At 42.4% G+C, this 19,309-nt stretch overlaps 1 protein-coding gene across 15 annotated transcripts in view; it reads left to right on the forward strand.

Annotated features, from left to right (window-relative positions):
* The window catches only part of SYNE1 (spectrin repeat containing nuclear envelope protein 1), a 965,679-nt gene that overhangs the window by 757,855 nt on the left and 188,515 nt on the right, over positions 1-19,309 (forward strand). For all 15 annotated transcript variants that reach the window (XM_063917854.1, XM_063917860.1, XM_063917859.1 and 12 more), the window contains 7 exons: positions 2,715-2,846; positions 6,651-6,757; positions 7,336-7,492; positions 7,786-7,917; positions 10,237-10,389; positions 11,029-11,238; positions 13,045-13,146. In XM_063917854.1, the coding sequence (XP_063773924.1) occupies positions 2,715-2,846; positions 6,651-6,757; positions 7,336-7,492; positions 7,786-7,917; positions 10,237-10,389; positions 11,029-11,238; positions 13,045-13,146 (993 nt within the window). The remainder of the gene's footprint in view (positions 1-2,714; positions 2,847-6,650; positions 6,758-7,335; positions 7,493-7,785; positions 7,918-10,236; positions 10,390-11,028; positions 11,239-13,044; positions 13,147-19,309) is intronic.

The following is a 19,309-nucleotide window of genomic DNA, read 5'->3' on the forward strand; positions in this document are numbered from 1 at the left end:
CATCCGGGAGAAATTCAGTCATCTTCGAGAAGTTTCACAGACGGGACAAGTCTTTGAGGAATGTCGCAATTGGATATGTTGGCGTCTCGCCTCAACGAGAGGCCTCAGGGATATTGTTCCAGGTCAAGGGACACTCAAGCTATAGCAGTGGACAGCCTCGTGACACCGTGGTGTTTTTAGTCGGTCTATGGGGCCTCTCCGCTTTCACTTTTTCTGAAGGTGATAAACGTGAGATGAACAAAGGTTCAGGCGATCCTCTTGGATCCGGTTTAGCCAAGGAGGGTTTGCTATCCAGTTTTTCATGATTTACTCATAGAAGATTCCTGCTCTCTTCCTCTACGTGAGGATCTGTTACAACAGGATCAGGCCGTGTTTCAAGTCTTACCGCGGCTGCGTCTGACGGCGTGGCAGTTGAATGCTATATCCTAAGCCGAAAGGGTGTTCCCAGTGAAGTCATTTCCTCAATTCTTCAGGCTAGGAAAGAAGTAACGGCTAAGCTTTACCACCGTAGTTGGCGTAACTATGTGTCTTAGTGTGTATTCAGGAAGGCTCCTATGGAAGACTTTCAGCTAGGTCGTTCTTATCCATACTTTACAAGCCGGTGTGGATGCGAGCCTACAGTTGGGCTCCATTTCAGTGCAGTGTGGCCTAATAATTTCTTTACAAAAATTTCTCTCTTGGAAAGGGGTCATGCTATTGGCTTTGACATCCGCAAGACGGATGTCGGAAGTGGTGGTTTGTCTCACAAGAGCCTTGGTTGATCTTTCAGGTGGATAGAGAGGAATTGAGAACTCGGTTAGTAGTTCTGCCAAGAGTGGTTTCTGTTTTTCGCAGAAATCGGCCTATTTTGATGCCGGTGGTTACTTAGGCATTAGCTGATTCAAATTCTCTCGATGTAGCCAGGGATTTGAATATTTAGGTCGTCAATTTGGCTCAGTTTGGAGAAACAGAGACTCTGTTTGTCTGGTATGTTCCCAGCGTGGTTTGGGTGACTGCGTTATGCAGTCTGTTTCACACTGGATCTGTGATGCTATTTGGCATGTTTGTTCTACGGCTGGATTGCAGTCACCGAAGTCAGTGGAGGCCCATTCTACTGGGAAGATGGGCTCTTCTTGGGCGGATGCCCGAGGAGTCTCGGCGGTTCAACTTTGCCGAGTGGATACTTGGTCGGGTTCAAACGCTTTTGCTATGCTCTACAAGTTTGATACCCTGGCTGAGGAGGACCTTTTGTTTGCTCAATCGGTGCTGCAGAGTCGTCCGCACTCTCCCGCCCGTTCTGGAGCTTTGGTATAGACCCCATGGTCCTTTTGGAATCCCCAGCATCCTCTAGGACGTATGAGAAAATAGGATTTTAGTACCTACCGGTAAATCCTTTTCTCTTAGTCCGTAGAGGATGCTGGGCGCCCGTCCCAGTGCGTACTGTGTCTGCAGTTATTGGGTTTGGTTACACTCTTGTGGTGTTTCTTCTCTGTCTGGCAGTTGCTGCAGTTGTTCATGCCATGGCATGCGGTGTCTTATTATTGGTTGTGTTGACACACAGGTTGTGTTACATATTTTCTTAGCATGTGGCTGTGTATTGTTCATGCCGTGGGCTGGTTTTCTGTTGAATGCCACATTCTGCGGCATGTTCGTGGTGTGAGCTGGTATGACACTCACCGTGTTTATACATTTTTTCCTCGAAATGTCCATCTCTCCTGGGCACAGTTTTCTAACTGAGGTCTGGAGGAGGGGCATAGACGGAGGAGCCAGTTCACACCCAGTTTAAGTCGTTATAGTGTGCCCAGGCTCCTGCGGATCCGTCTATACCCCATGGTCCTTTTGGAATCCCCAGCATTCTCTACGGACTAAGAGAGAAGGATTTACCGGTAGGTACTAAAATCCTATTTTCATTGCATTTTGTAAGACAGATCTGTTAAACTACACATCCACAATTTAATGCGATTAGTCATAAGTAAATAGTAAGAAGCTGATGCTGATCTCTTCTGCGTCTAGTGCTTTCATGTCACAGTGTCTAAATTAGGATCTCTGACGTGCTACTGTAAGTCATGCAGGAGATTACCACTTTTATACTACAGACCTACTGTATGAATCAGTCATAAATTATTTTAAAAAAAATATTAGATCTGCTATCTTTTCAAATTATGACATTTTCATATTTACAAATGTAATAAATGTCTTTAGTGAAAGCAGTTTCACCTACTGTATTTACTTTTTTGTAAATGATTTAAAAAAAATCTTGCAGGAGGGGACAGTTAGGGTAAGGTTGCGGGAGGACATGTTCAGATTAGGCTGCAGGGGCGGTTAGGGTTTGGCTGTGTGTAGGGGGGTTAGGGTTAGGTTGCAGGAGGGGACAGTTAGGGTTAGGTTGCTGGAGGGGTTGATTAGGGGTAGGGTTGGAATACTTACCGGGATCCTTTGGGATTCTGAATGTTGGGATGCCACTGTCTGCATTCTATCTGTTGAGATCCTGACCGCCGGATTCCAATACCATCTCGATGTCATAACAGAGAATTTAATCTAATGCTTTTATTGATTCTTGAGTTTAACATTACTTGCAGTGGCAACCGTTACAAGAGACATTATATTACTAATTCTTTTTATTTTAAACCTGCACTTATTAAAGGCAGTGTAGTGATATATGTCAACCTTTAATTAGGATTGTGGATTAGATAAAGGCAAGTGTTGGTATTGTCATTTTGTTTCTCTATATTTAGGGAACATTTCATGAAAAGGAAGAGTCAGAATCAGAGCTGTCTTCTTCTCAAAGTCCCAGCGTACAGGAATGGTTGGCTCAGACACGGACTACACGTTCAATGCAAAAGCAGAATAGTCTTCAGAAACAGAAGGTGAGTCTGATGAAGTGCGGTTCATTCTCTGAAGCAATGTGTTTATTATTGATTATATAGGACCTAATTCAGATCTGATCGCAGCAGCAAATTTGTTAGCTAATGGGCAAAACCATGTGCACTGCAGGGGGGGGGGGAGATATAACATGTGCAGGGAGAGTTAGATTTGGCTGGGGTGTGTTCAAACTGAAATCTAAATTGCAGTTTAAAAATAAAGCAGCAAGTATTTACCCTGCACAGAAACAAAATAACCCACCCAAATCTAATTCTTTCTGCACATGTTATATCTGCCTCCCCTGCAGTGCACATGGGGGGTAATTCCAAGTTGATCGCAGCAGGAATTTTTATAGCAGTTGGGCAAAACCATGTGCACTGCAGGGGAGGCAGATATAACATGTGCAGAAAGAGTTAGATTTGGGTGGGTTATTTTATTTCTGTGCAGGGTAAATACTGGCTGCTTTATTTTTACACTGCAAATTAGATTGCAGATTGAACACACCACACCCAAATCTAACTCTCTCTGCACATGTTAAATCTGCCTCCCCTGCAGTGCACATGGTTTTGCCCAACTGCTAAAAAATTTCCTGCTGCGATCAACTTGGAATTACCCCCATGGTTTTGGCCATTTGCTAACAAATTTGCTGCTGCGATCAGATCTGAATTAGGCCCATAGTATTTAAGTGATGTTAAAATATGTTTAAACTACTTTAACAGTAGTTTAAACAGTATTTACCAATGCATCTCTTCTAATCTGTAAATTCTTCAATCATCATGTTAGTTTTCATTATAGTTCATGTTCATTATAGAACCTTTTGTATTATAAGGAATAATACACCCTTTATGCAGAGGCTTTACAAGGGGGGGGTGGAGGGTGGGAGGTGCAGTCTGCAGTCACTCCTCTGCAGTGTCAGGGATCCGGGTGCTGCACTGTGAAACTCTTGTTCAGCACGTGGCTCCTGTCAATGAAGAGGAGCCAGCAGTGCAGCCAGTCTCCGGAGTAGCCCAGCATCTCCACTGAGAATGCTGGGCACTCCCACAGAATGATGCATTGGAGGCTACCTACGAGGCCACACCCCCATCCTTACGAGGTCACACCCCTTTCCGGACGGGGGGTAATATTTACCGCACAGGGTGTCACTAACCCCAGTACTGCCTCTGCCTTTATGTTAATTATTATGTGAATGTATAAAAGCACTTGACCTATAGGGTTTTTCTTTAAAAAGAAGTCCTAGGGCAGCGGTGGCTAACCAGTGGCTCTTGAGCCGCATGAGGCTCTTTCTTTATTCAAATATGGCTCCCCAACACTCAAAATCACATGACCACAATCGATCCGGAAACTGCTGCACTCCAGCCAGACACAGAGCAGCACTACGGGGACTGAGAATTGAGGGAGCCAGATACTAGAGGTGAGACACCCACGGGCAAACAGAGGACACATAAGAGGCTGCTGCAATGGCACAAGTTGTAGGGGCTGTAGTGACACATGAGGGTGGGCTGGCGTGACACAAGGGTGAGCTGGCTGGAGTGACGCAGGAGGGTGCTGGCAGGGGTGACTCATGGGGTGCTGGCTAAAGTGACATAGGAGGGTGGTAGCAGGAGTGACACATGGAGTAACTGGCTGGAGTAACACAGTAGGGTACTGGGAGTAGTGACACATGGGAGAGCTGGCTGGAGTGACACAGAGCAGTGCTAGGAGGAGTGACACATGGGAGAGCTGGCTGGAGTGATGCAGCAGGGTCCTGGCAGCAGTGACTCATGGGGAGAACTAGCTGGAGTGACATAGAAGAGTGCTAGCAGGAGTGACACATGGGAGAGCTGGCTGAAGTGATGCAGCAGGGTGCTGGCTGGAGTGACACATAGGGGAGCTAAAATGTATTATGTGAATCTGGCTTTTTCAATTATTTTATGTGGAAGTGGCTTTTTCAATGTATTTTATACCAGGGGCGTGGTCTAGCAGGCACAAGGCCACACCCCTTTTTTAGCGGGTACCTTTGGCTTGATGACGGCTCTTTCATGTACCTTACTGGATTTTTTGGCTGTTTGTCTCTAACTGGTTGCCCACCCTTGTCCTAGGGTGTCAATTAAATTAGATAAAGGTTTGCAAAAGTGAACTCACAGCGTATACTGCGGCAATGTGTGTATACAAGAAATGATTTGCAGGCATCATGGCAATGTCACTTTTTATTTTTCTGCAAAATACAAAAGTCACCAGGAAGAAGTACATGAAAAAGTAGGAAAATTATCCTGGTCTTTAAAAATGTTGTAACGGAGGTAACAGGACCATATAGACGGCTGTTAGTGGCCATAAGCAAAGAGACACTTAAAAGCTGTCAAATGATTGATTTCTACATTTCCCTAATGATTAATAAATGATAGCCAGCAAGTGTTTTTGTTTTTTTTTGTTTTTTTTACAGTATTTTGGGGTCCATGAAAATATGTTTAATGTGATTTTACATTATTTTTATGGAAAATTTAAAAATATTGGAAAAAACTATTGTAATTCCCGTCTGTAAGTTCAAAAACTCAATTCCCGTTAATACAACATCTCAGGACCCATATCACTCCAAATTGAATTGACCCCTTAATGTACATGCGGCCGGATGTAATGACATTCAAATTGGCCAGAGGTGCAGGTTCCTGGCCGAACTCTGATTTTTTTTTTTAAAGCACCAGTCATTTACAAGGCATTTATAGCCTCAGTGGTTTCAACCAAAGAATGGAGCACTTTAGGAAATTATTTTACCTACTGTAAGTGTTATTGTGACTAAAATATATATCAACTTCTATTGATCTTTTCATAAACTCAGGTTTAACTAGATTACTAGATACCTCCATGAGACTTATTTTAACTGCCTGCATACTTGCATTGTCCTCCTACACTGCAGTTTCAGGGGCTATAAAATGCTTTTCACACTGGTGACTTGGAACTAAGGGTGTGTACACACGGTGAGATTTTTTCTTCCGATTCTGACTATATAGTCAGAATCGGAAGAAAAGTTAGTGCAGATCGCAAGGTGACAGTCACTTTGCGATCCCGATTCGATGCCGATGCGCGGTCCCGCGTGGTTGGCATCGAAAGAAAAAATAGACTGTGCAGGCAAGTCAATTTTGGCTATCTCCATAGAAGAGATAGTCAAAATCGGGACTTAACCAAAATCGCACATAGCAAGTATCGCAAGCACACTCATTACGTGCTTGCGATACTGGCTAAGTGCCGACCCGGCCCCTGTCGCATGGTGAGAATCGGGCATATTTTCTTGAGATTTTGACTATATAGTCAAAATCTCAAGAAAAGTTAGTGCAGATCGCAAGGTGAAAGTCACCTTGCGATCCCGATGTGCGGTCCCTCCAGGTCGGCATTGCAAGAAAAGATAGACTGTGCAGGCAAGTCAATCCCTGCTAGATCGGTGTACTATCTAGTTCATCTCACATGTCAATGACATCTCACATAAGCCAAAATCTCACATAAGCCAAAATCGTAAGCACACATAGTCCATATCTCAAGAAAAGTTAGTCAAAATCTGTGCTATCTGGGCACTGGGGAGTTCAGGGGAAATCGCGAGTAAAAATCGGGCATAGCAAGGATCTCACTGTGTGTACACACCCTAAGAGCACACTAAAAGGGGGACTCTTATAATAGGATGATATACTGTACAGGTGAACCAATATGTTCATCATCCTATAAACATGAAAACATTTTTAGAAGACATTGGGTAAATCATGGATATAGTTTTAAAAAAATACAAAACTTTTTTCATATAACTGGTCAAATAAATTAATACACCATTATGCAATTTGTATTAGGAGCTGGAACAAGAACTTGCTGAGCAGAAGAAATTATTGCAGTCAGTTGCAAGTCGTGGAGGTGAAATTATAAATCAGCAGACGGCTTCTGATTGGTCAAATGTTAGGTATGATATTTTTTCTTATGGATTTTTTTAATCCGGCCATTTCATTCCTGCAATTCTGTTGTCTTGTCTTCAGTAGTAAGTATATGAAAATAAAATACATTTTAATTATTTTTTAATGCAGAAAGTAACACTTTGACAAACCTAACCCAAAAAGTGTCAAAAATGAAATGTCTCTGAAGATATTCTTTAGCTGCACACATAACTTAGGATAATAGTAAAAAGGAGAAATTTAGAAAACAAGCAAATAGTTACAGAAAGATATCATAATGGCATATTTACTAAAGTACGGGTTTACAGAAGTAGAGATGTTGCCTATAGCAACCAATCAGATTTTACTTATCATTTATCTAGAACCTTCTATAAGATACTAGCTAGAATCTGGTTAGTTGCTATGGGCATGTGTTTGTTTATTTATATGTTCTTTTTGATTGTTTTGTTCTTGTGTTTTAAAGGCTGAAAATTGGTCAAAAATGATCTTCCTCCACTGTGTGTTAGTGTTGAGTGACTGTCCTTTAAGTCAGTAATTTATATATAACAAATATCCACTGACTATATACACTACCATACTCTTTTCTCAGTGATGGACCAGATACCCTGTCTAGAGAATTAGGCTTAGAAGGCATGAAACCAACATCACAGGACCAGATGAGAATGAAATGGGAAAGTCTGCACCAGGAGCTCAGCACCAAAGAGAAACTAATGCACAATGCTTTACAGCAGGAACAGGAGCAGCCGGTGATTATACAGCTCGTTTCCCATTACATGCCATGAATTATGGTCATTTATCAACCAATAATTAAAATAAAGCTTATTGATATATCATCCCAACCACTTTTACAATGCACTTAATGATAATACTTTATTGTTATATTAATATTAGAAAAGTTAATTGCACCTGTCTCCTACCTATTCAATACTCATGAGACAACAGGTGCACTTTAAATGTTAATTGTTGCTGATTGCAGTTTAGACAATACATTTTTATGTTATGTATCTCTATGATATACATTATGTGTCTTTCTAAATAGTTTTTCAGCAAAACGAACAGAAATATTTCTGGGGTGCCTTTTTACAAAGGAGACAAGCAAGTTCAAGATAAATCATCAGTAGTCAACATTTTGGATGGGTTAAACCAAGCACTGGAAGATGTATCCTCCCAGGTACAGTAACCAGAAGAATAACTTTAAAGCATTTAAATGGTAGTTACCGTATATACTCGAGTATAAGTCGACCCGAATATAAGCCGAGGCACCTAATTTTACCACAAAAACCTGGGAAAACTTATTGACTCGAGTATAAGCCTAGGGTGGGAAATGCAGCTCTACCCGTACACAGACCTCATAGTGCCAGATATGCCCCACAGTGCCAGATATGCCCCACAGTGCCAGATGTGCCAGACATGCCCCACAGTGCCAGACGTGCCCCACAGTGCCAGATGTGCCAGACATGCCCCACAGTGCCAGATATGCCCCACAGTGCCAGATGTGCCCGATATGCCCCACAGTGCCAGATGTGCCAGATATGCCCCACAGTGCCAGATGTGCCCCACAGTGCCAGATATGCCCCACAGTGCCAGGTGTGCCAGATATGCCCCACAGTGCCAGGTGTGCCAGATATGCCCCACAGTGCCAGGTGTGCCAGATATGCCCCACAGTGCTAGATACTTACCCTCCGTCTCTCCCGCGTATAAGCCTAGGGTGGGAAATGCAGCTCTACCCGTACACAGACCTCATAGTGCCAGATATGCCCCACAGTGCCAGATGTGCCAGATATGCCCCACAGTGCCAGATGTGCCAGATATGCCCCACAGTGCCAGATATGCCCCACAGTGCCAGATATGCCCCACAGTGCCAGATATGCCACACAGTGCCAGACATGCCCCACAGTTCCAGATGTGCCAGACATGCCCCACAGTGCCAGATATGCCCCACAGTGCCAGATGTGCCAGATATGCCCCACAGTGCCAGATGTGCCAGATATGCCCCACAGTGCCAGATGTGCCAGATATGCCCCACAGTGCCAGATGTGCCCCACAGTGCCAGATGTGCCCCACAGTGCCAGATGTGCCCCACAGTGCCAGGTGTGCCCCACAGTGCCAGGTGTGCCAGATATGCCCCACAGTGCCAGGTGTGCCAGATGTGCCCCACAGTGCCAGATGTGCCCCACAGTGCCAGATGTGCCCCACAGTGCCAGATGTGCCCCACAGTGCCAGGTGTGCCAGATATGCCCCACAGTGCCAGGTGTGCCAGATATGCCCCACAGTGCTAGATACTTACCCTCCGTAGCTCCCGCGCTGTCTTCTGAAGGAGGGACACAGAGAGCGCAGCGCGCGGCTCTCCTGTGTCCCTCCTGCATCTCCGGCGGCAGTGGCGTGTGTTAAAGGAAGTGCCGGTTCGTGCACTTCCTTTACCACTCAGATGCCGCTGCCGCCGGAGGTGCAGGAGGGACACAGGAGAGCCGTGCGCTGCGCTCTCTGTGTCCCTCCTTCAGAAGACAGCGCGGGAGCGACGGAGGGTAAGTATCTAGCACTGTGGGGCATATCTGGCACACCTGGCACTGTGGGGCATATCTGGCACTAAAGCTGACTCGAGTATAAGCCGAGGTGGCTTTTTCAGCACAAAAAAAAGTGCTGAAAAAGTCGGCTTATACTCGAGTATATACGGTAAATGTTTATGATTTGTATTTTTTCAAGAAACAGAATATTTTTCCGTAATAGCAAATTATCTGACATTTTAAAACCCTAAAGGCAGCCTCCATCTTTTCTCTGTAGAACTAGACAGTCAAGCTATATATGTAGCAACATAAATTTTAATTTCTTAGAACAGTGGTTCACAAACTTCTTAACAGCCAGAGCTCCATCGGTCAGTGCCACAATGTTTTAGCCCCCAAACAAAATATATTGTTTTGCACATCTACCAGTCGGGAGCCCCCAGGACAGAGTATGGGGCCCCAAGTTTCAGTCCCAGCTAACAGGGTGTACACCACTGCATTAGAAAACATGTTTAATATGAAGCTTGAAAGCAGTAAAAAAAAAAAACACGTTCTGTGTACTTATGGGCTCATTTATCAATGAGTGATAAATTTCACTGTGAGTGATGAATTGCACCAGCCAATCAGCTCCTAACTGCCATGTTACAGACTGTGTTTGAAAAATGACAGTTATGAGCTGATTGGCTGGTGCAATTTATCACTCGCAGTGAAATTCATAACTCATTGATAATTGAGCCTAATAATCCTAACACCACTAAGGGACATATGGGGAAATGTATTAAATATTGGAGAGATAAAGTACCACCCAATCAGCTTCTGTCATTTTTCTGGCACAGTCTGTAACATGACAGTATTGAACTGATTGGTTGGTACTTTATCTCTCTCCGAGATTTGATAACTTCCCCCCATAATGTCTATGATGTGCTGCTGTACAGTAGGTGTGTTTCAGTTTAGATCTAACATCATAGCACCTTGTTGTATACCCTTAGAATGGGGCTGGTGAAAAGAAGATTCTTCCTCTGGAGAAAAAATTGTATGATGCTGTCTCAGCTACTTCTACGTGGTTGGATGATGTGGAGGAACGTTTATTTGTACAAACAGCAATCCAACCAGAAGAGAGAGAAACATGCCTTTACCATGAGGTAACATTTGTCAATTGTCACAGTGTATACACAGCAGCTACAGTGCTTTAACATGCTGTCCTATTAGTAGCCAGAATATGAAATATTTACATTTTCCAGGCGGGAACAAATGCATCTGACCACTACACTATTTATTTGTTGCATAGTAATATTGGTAGGCAATGGACGTAGTAGCTGTACTTCTCAATACAGTTTTCAGCATTTTATTACAAGCTACAATTGTTTTGTTACCAACCGAATTCAAACCAAGGTCAGCAGGTCATTATATAAAATATGTGGTTAACGTTAAATTTAGTATATTTTAATCACACCTACAGTAGTTTACAAAAAAAATCTAATGGTGTAAGTATTTGGAACAAGATTAGACCTGCATACTGTATAATAGATACTGGCATGTTTAAACAGTACAAAAAAGTGAAGTATTCATATTCATATTTAAATGAATCATTAATATATAATATTCTCATCCTATAGATTTATGAGCAGGGCCCTCATACCTATTTGTCTTCGTGTTAATACCCAGTATACTTTTATTACTTTGCCCCCAAATGGAAAGACTGGTTGATTACACTGCCGCCATGCAAATATGTGTTCAGATATATATCATTTATACCTGTTGTCTTTGCTCAAAAATAACAGACGTTAGCAAAAGACATTAAAGAGATGAGTGAAGAAATGGACAAAAACAAGAATCTATTTTTCCAAACGTTCACAAGCAGTGGGGACTACCAGGAGATGATAGAGGACACATTATATTGCCTTCTAAGAAGACTAAACTCTTTAGAGTCAGTTGTTAACCACAGATGTTATCAGATGAAAGAAAGATTACAGGATCTCCTGACTTTCCAGGTACTATATTTGTTATATTCTGCACTCTGTTATCAGGGCTCTTTAACAGCAGCATATAGACATAACGGTAAGGGGTCTCCTACATCTTACAGCCGAGGTCAAGTAACAGGGAGTTATTTTAGTTGTATTTCAGATATCAGGTACCAGACTGAGCACATTGTTATTCTATTATTGGATCAATTACATGGTGTCTAATGTTTGACCAAGCCTCAGTGGGGGGTTTGCCACACCCACTGTGGTAACTGACCACACCCCATAAGCATGGACCCCTATCACTGCATTCCTCTGGTGGGCCCTTCATGCCCCAGTTAGACACTGCTAATAGGGACGTACTAGTCGGTAAGTGTCTGTGACATGTGTACCGGGCACAAGCCAGTTGTTTCTGACTTAAACACATCTTGAGCTTTACATATTGACAAAAATTCGCTATTTTTACATGAAGCCTTTTCATTTGTAAATTATGTTCATTTTGTGTCCAACTTTAAATAAACCCCTATGTTAGGATATACCATTTATTACTTTAGCCTTGGAACCAAGGAATGTTAGAAAGCTTTTGGCCAATGTGAGAAAAACTTTCCCCCTTTCCCCCTGTGCAACATGGGTTTTTTCATTAGTCACCTTGCACCTTTGAACATGTATACCGAAGGTAAGGATTGCTGGAAGGCTTCCAACAAAGACAGTGGTTGTTACAAGCAATTGGATAAATTGGATTTGTTACTAAAGCACCGATAATTTCGTTTCTGAAAAAGACTGCCTGATGGCGCAATTTTTGACTGATTGCCATTATCAGGCTATCCAATTAAAGCCCTTTTTTTTCCAGAAGAATGTACCGTTTTCATAAGTATCCAGACCCATGTGTTATCACGACTCTGAGGCCTGATTATCAGGGATTAGGCTTCATGTGTCTGAGGCACCCAAAGCACAATCCCTGATAAATTCTGGGTATCAGGGCTAATTGAATAGCCCCAGTGAATCAATTAGCTGCAGTAAATTACCACAGCTAATTGAATACCGGCCTAAATGTGGGTACACACTGAGCAATATATCATCCTATTCAGAGGATTGGACCGACATAACACTTACATCGTCACATTTTGGGCAGTGTGTATGCCTGATATGTGTGTGCCCGTGGTCACTAGTGACGTCAGGTTTGATGTGCTGTACATCAAACCTGACAATATTGCTAGCGTCCTCTAGTATGCTAATGAAGGACGGAACATGATCGTTCCATCCTTCTTTAACATCACTCCAGTGTGTACGGGCAATTTGGGTTACAGGCATTTGTTCCAGTGTCGGAACGAATGTCAGTCGATCAAGTGTGTACCCAACTTTAGTCATTTTCAGTCAGTAATGTCCAACTTCATAGGTGTGAAGGGACATGTTGTTTTTCTATAAGTACCATGTGGAGTGTTATATATGACAGTATATCTAAGAACCATTTTGTACCCACTGCATTGTAAACACATGAAAAAGCAAACAAAACAAACGAAATCACATATAAACTGCAGCACAACACATCTATGCACAACATCCTATAATCACAGTACATCCACCCTGAGCATATCTTTACATATACAGTAGTATAGGGGAATGTGAAGTGGTACAGCACAAGTCATCATAAGGAAACATATGTATCACAAAGCATAACAAACACACACAGTTCCTGGGGTCCAGGCCGGCACTGGGCCAGCATTGCACAGATAATATACTATTATTAATACAGTAGGCATCAATTAAACTAGAGATCAGAATAAGAAATGGATTTGCATGCAGCAGTTAATATGTGTAAATGCGATATGTTTACAGAATGATTTGAAGATTCTATTTACCACCTTGGCGGATAGCAAATACATCATACTGCACAAACTGGCTGAGGCAGCGGAGAGACCTGCAAAAGACCAGATGCAGGTAATTTTGGGATGCATTCACTTGATATATGATGACATTGATACTGTGCTCATCAGCCTCAAAATAAAGGCTGCAGCGCTTGACTTCTGTTTCTTTTTATATCTTTATGTGTCATTCTGTTATCTGTGTTATCTGTAGAGTTAACCATAATTGAATGTGACATTACAGCAGGGCATATACTTGTACATTAATATCTTCTTTCTTCCATCACCATTATGTCTGTCTAACTGTAGGTGTTATTTATGTAACATGTGCTAAAGCCCACAATGGGGGTAATGCAGACTTGATTGTAGATGTGCGGGGGGATGCCCAGCACAGGGCTAGTGCACCCCTTCCCGCACAGGTACAAAAGTAACGTACCTGATGAGTAGTTCCCTACCAGCGCAGCTCCTGTGCACTGGCAGGGAGTTACTCGTCGCTCTCCGGGTCGCAACTGCCACACGCAGCTGCCACGGCCTGCCCCTCGCATGGTCCAGGCACTCCTGCATTGCCTAGACCGTGCCCCCAAAGCGGTGGCCCAGTGCCAACGGCCCGCCCCCTCCTGCCCAGCGAACGCCTCTGCCTGTCAATCAGGCAGAGGCAATCATTGAGCTGAGATGCCGATCACATCTCTGGCATGTGTCGGCACACTGCGGCACCTGTGCATGCGCAGTTCAGATCTGATCGCCCACTGTGCAAAAACGTACAGCAGCGATCAGGTCTGAATTAGCCCCAATAACCAGTCAGACATACTGTATGTTGTCATTCGGTATTACTCTGTAGAATTATTGAGACCAGTGGTTCTCAACTCAAGTCCTTATGTACCACACACAGGTCATGTTTTGTGGTTTTCTTTTATTATACACAGGTCATTTATTTTCTGGGTCAGTAATTATCCAACTTGCTTCCAAAAGCAGAAATCCTCAAAACATGACCTGTTGGGAAAACTTAAGGGTTGAGGTTTAAAACTACTGATTTAGGGGGTTATTCAAACCAAAAAAGTTATCAATTGGGCAACACAATGTGCACTGCAGGTGGGGCACATGTAACATGTGCAGAGATAGTTAGATTTGGGTGGGATATTTTGTTTCTGTGCAGGGTAAATACCGGGCGCTTTATTTTTACACTGCAATTTAGATTTCAGTTTAAACACACCCCACCCAAATCTAACTCTCTCTGCACATGTTACATCTGCCCCACCTGTAGTGCACATGGTTTTCCCCATTAGTGTGCTTTTTTGGTTTGCTAACAAATCTGAATAAGGCCCATAGACCAAAAAGGGAGACAAATAATTTAAAAAGTCACTTTAACTGTTCGTCATTTTGTATAAACATGTGTCTCGTGTCAAATACTTTTTAAATCATGAAATTTAAAATATATGCTAATGATGTAAAACTGGGTGTGCTGTTTAGAAGCTCCAGGATGATTTTAAATTAATCATCCTTGAGTCATATATAACAATATAAAATAATCTATGCCCAAAAAGCTACTTTATAATCAGTAAAAAGTATTAAGTTATTAGTTGTTGCAAGGACACCAGAAAAACTAAATAAAACAAAGTAACAAAATAAGTACTACGCTTCACACTGTACAAAATGACTTTTAACCTTAGAGAGTTAAAGTGGAGATAAATTAAGTACCAACCAATCAGCTCCTGTCATTTTTCAACAACAGCCTGTAAAATGACAGAAGCTGATTGGCTAGTACTTTATCTCTCTCCATTTTATTTCTCTCCAAAGTTTGATACACCCCCTTAGTTTTAAACATTGATTTGTATGGCTTTTGTCTTAATCCTATTTTTATAGAATTTTATATTTTTTAAGAAAAATTAACAAAAAATTCCTTTTATAGAATATGGTGCAATTCTTACTGCATACAAACTATACTCTTTTTCATTACTCCATTTTTCATCTGTACATTTTAACAGTGTACACCCATATTGTCTCATTTGCTCTAAATCAAGCAAAGCTAATGCCTTATTTTGTGTTTCAATGCCAATTACTGACTGGTTGCTATGGTATATGGCACTTTTCCACTTTACTAATAAATAACCCGCAATAGCTATTTATATTGTTTCTCCAAATCCTTATTCTTCTGCATTTCATATTTCCAGGGATTCTCCCCTTTTCTTGAATCTACAGGAACCCTGTACCAGATGGGTCATATTCCAAGATACCATTAGCACTGTACATGGCGGCTAGTAACATAATGTAAAACTTTGTTATGTGTGCTGTCTGTCATTTTTCTTTAGTGCTCATTCATTGTGTTTATATGTCTGTATATTATAAGCTTGTCTATCATGTTCATTAAGTGTACATATAGAAGTTACATATACTGTATGGAATAATGTACCACTTACTGAAAATTCTGAGTAAAACAGAAGTTACTGAGGATTGCCACTTAAATAAGGCAGCAGGTGACAGGTCCACGGTGAACTCCAGTATCTGTTATAATATGTAGCAGGGTGTGCATTATTCTGTATAATACACAAGATTTCCTAAGTGATATATATATACATACACATACATAATTGTACAGGTGTAAGTAATATTGGTTGTATAATATTTTGTACTATAGCATATTTGCTCTGGAAAGAGGTTAACAAAGTATATTTCCTTACAGTTGTCACAGATCAATGGTGAATAATAAATATGTTGCTTTATTTTTTATTTATTTTTCCCCCCTAATAAATTTGTTATATAAAAATATATCTGTCTTCTTACTGAATGTCTATATAATCATTTTTCTGGAAGTCATTAATTTTGATTGGCCTCCAACAAAAATTATTTCTGCTGCAAATGTAAAGTATAAACAGAAGATGCTACTGTATTAAGGGGTACTAGAGTTAAGTCACTGCCATTGTTAGATGCTGGTTCCTGTGTCATGGCAAGAAACCATAACAAGTTCCTCTAGGGTAATATGTCACACCCGCCCAGCAGTCAGTATACAGTGCTGTGTAATTGGATGAACGCTACACCATTTACCTCTCCCATAAATTTCTGCAAGGTCATCAGTGGAGTGTCCAATTAGGAGTGAGATCTCGTGCGTCTAGTAAGAGCCAGATATTGTCTGTGCACCCTGGGCCTAATTCAGATGTGGTTGGAGGTGAGGCGCTTGCGCAGAGTTCTGATGTTCAGTACTCTGTGCTTGCTCAGGTATGGCTCTTCGACATCGGACGAATAGCAGCAGCAGACAGTCAGCGATTGACAGTCTGCTGTCGTTTGGGTGCAGGGAATGGAGGGGTGGTGACGGCCTCCCTTCCTAATATAGAAGCGTGCCGCCACCATTGTAGAGGAGTAACAAAGCCAGGATCTCTGCTGGAAGATGGAGATTTCCTGGTCTCTTTGTTGGATCTGTGTGGATTTGGGGCAGCCAACTTGCATGACCCCACGGGTCACACAGCCAGCTGATAGTGTCGCAGGTGATCCCATGGTGCATCCTAGGACACCGCTCGGATCACTAATGCATGCAGGAGTCGCGGCGCCTCCTGCTGCATTAACATATAAGTGTTATCGCTGCTACTCCCATTGATATCAACCAGCCACATCTGAATCAGGCCCCTGTTAGAAGGTATAGGGAGGGTGTTAGAGCAGGTGTGAGAGGACATATAATCTAATGTTATTGTTGCATGTTTTATATATGGAAAATAGTTTTCTTTTAGAGGGTTAAACATATAAACAAAATATGTCACAAAAAGAAGTGTGGGGCGGGGTAAATGTTAAACCAAAAATAAACAAACAAAAAATACAAAATATGTATTTATATTTAGAGTATTATGACAAATGTTAGGGCGCATATTCTCTAGTAAAATGCACTTATCACTATATAAACCATTGGGTGGTCTTCAGTATGCCGACTGACGGGATCCCGGCGCACAGTATACCGGCGCCGGCATACCGACACCGGCATCCCGACAGCCGGCATACCGACACTTATTCTCCCTCGTGGGGGTCCACGACCCCCCTGGAGGGAGAATAAAATAGCGTGGCGAGCGCAGCGAGCCCGCAAGGGGCTCATTTGCGCTCGCCACACTGTCGGTAAGCCGGCGGTCGGGCTCCCGGTGCCGGTATGCTGGTCGCCGGGAGCCCGACCGCCGGCATATCGTAGTGAACCCAAACCATTAATGTGTCATAGAATACATTTAATGTTGTTACTTTAATAGGGTCCAAGTTACCAGAATTGTGGGACTTCGGCAAGAATGCCCATATTTTTAAAGAGGCAATCATTTACAAAACAAAACCAGGTTGGTTTTACCTTGTAAATGATTGCCACTTTATAAATATGGGCATTCTCACCCAAAGTCCCGCACCTCTAGCAACTCGGACCTATTACATGTACCCCAATATATTTTGTGCCAATAGCTGCACAAATACAGCAAGGTGTGAAACCATTACAGAGTGCATTTTTGTGCTATTTTGACTAGTGTTATATCCAGAACAAATGAAAGATTTTTCCCAATATGCTAACGAAAGTAGGAATTATCCTGAATAAAACTCTAACAAACAAGTTACAGTATACTATGGACTTGAAAAGTCAGTTCTGATGAGAGCAACGTAATCAGATTGTGGCTCATTTATATGCAAAATGCAGATGTCAGATGTGTTCACTAAAACAAAACACAATTCTGCAAAAATATTAAGCTGGATGACTTGCACAATGTGGTTACTTATGTCCCAGTAGCATGTGCGCCAAGTTCACATTAGACGTACCCATTACACACAACCAGGTCATAAGCACAAGAATAGTAATACACTTGTTTTCATAGCAAAATGCACATTCACTATTAAATTAATGTAAACATGTAAAATCCCTTCTAATATACAGATACCGGGGGTTATTCAGGTCACACTGCAATAAACCCGGTCATGGCGCAATGCACACGTGCAGGTACCATCCTATGTGTACCCAAAGAGCGCATTGGCTGCAAACGCCTCTGCCTGATTGACAGGCAGTGGCGTTCACAGGGTGGGCGGCGACGGAGCGCCGCAGGGAAAATGGGGGTGGGTCAGCTGCATTTTTGAGGTGGCTGCGCAACGTCACCCGCAGCCGCTCCAATGAGAAAAATTACGGCTGACCACCTGCAGGCGCTCGTCCACAGTTGCTGTGATAGCAATTAAATTGTGGTCACAGCCGCTAGATAGGCTATTCTACATGCTGGTCGGCCTTGCCCTGCGATGGGCTGCCCCTAGCATGCGAGAGAAAGGATTACAGATTCTGCTTTTTAGCAGAATCTGCAATCCGTACTGAATAACCCCCATAATCTCCCTTCTTGTGTGCATTTGAAATTAAAAATAAATACATATACGTCAAAAAATCATATCATATATGCAGAAATTTAAGCACAAGTAACAAATAAACTATTATAAGCTTGAGTCGGCCAACTAGTGCTGGGAACTGTCATATGCATCATTGTGTATTTGCAGCAGCCTGCGAACTCAGTCGCATGTGCTGTACATCTCCTTGTGTTTTACCTCATGACGCTCCATCCGTTAGGAATTGTAAAACTAAGATGCCACCCACTCAGTTTATTGATGTTGACTATTTTTGAGGACATACCCAACTAATTTGCATCGTTTATGCTGAATGACTGTTATGGTTTATGCTGCCTAGGTAGTTACACCTAGACCTCTCACCAGATCTGTCTTCCCAGATGCAGCCTGCACCCTCACTCTGCAAAATGTTGCATATTTAAGAACAAAGAAAAATCCATACAGTACATTAGCTCAGAAAGACAGAAGTAGATGACGGGCCTGGATTGAACTTCTATGATACCTGCGTGCCCTGCCAATTCTCTGCATAACTCCATAGCCCTAACCTTCACCACAGTTAACAAACTGGTGGATGGTCTGAAACATAAAAAAAGTATATATTTTGGCGGTAATTAAAATTATCAATACAATGATAAGCAGATCTAAGAAAACAAATAATATATGATTAAACAAAGGGAATCTGCCATCTTTGCGGTCCTAGGCCCTGGTCTATGTGTCTTTACCACTGCATGAAAGTCATTTACATTCCTAGGAGATTTCATCTCCGTGCAGCTGTGCAGCATTGCTACTGACTGCAATGTGCCGCTCCAGGCACCCTGCAATCCACATGCAGGTAACTGGGACAGTGATGGTGCTGACCCCAGGAACCTACGCCCTGTGATGGCACCGCTCGTGCACAGCCTACGATTGGCATG

The sequence above is a fragment of the Pseudophryne corroboree genome, chromosome 4 (genome assembly GCF_028390025.1).
Source record: "Pseudophryne corroboree isolate aPseCor3 chromosome 4, aPseCor3.hap2, whole genome shotgun sequence".
Lineage (NCBI taxonomy): Eukaryota > Metazoa > Chordata > Amphibia > Anura > Myobatrachidae > Pseudophryne > Pseudophryne corroboree.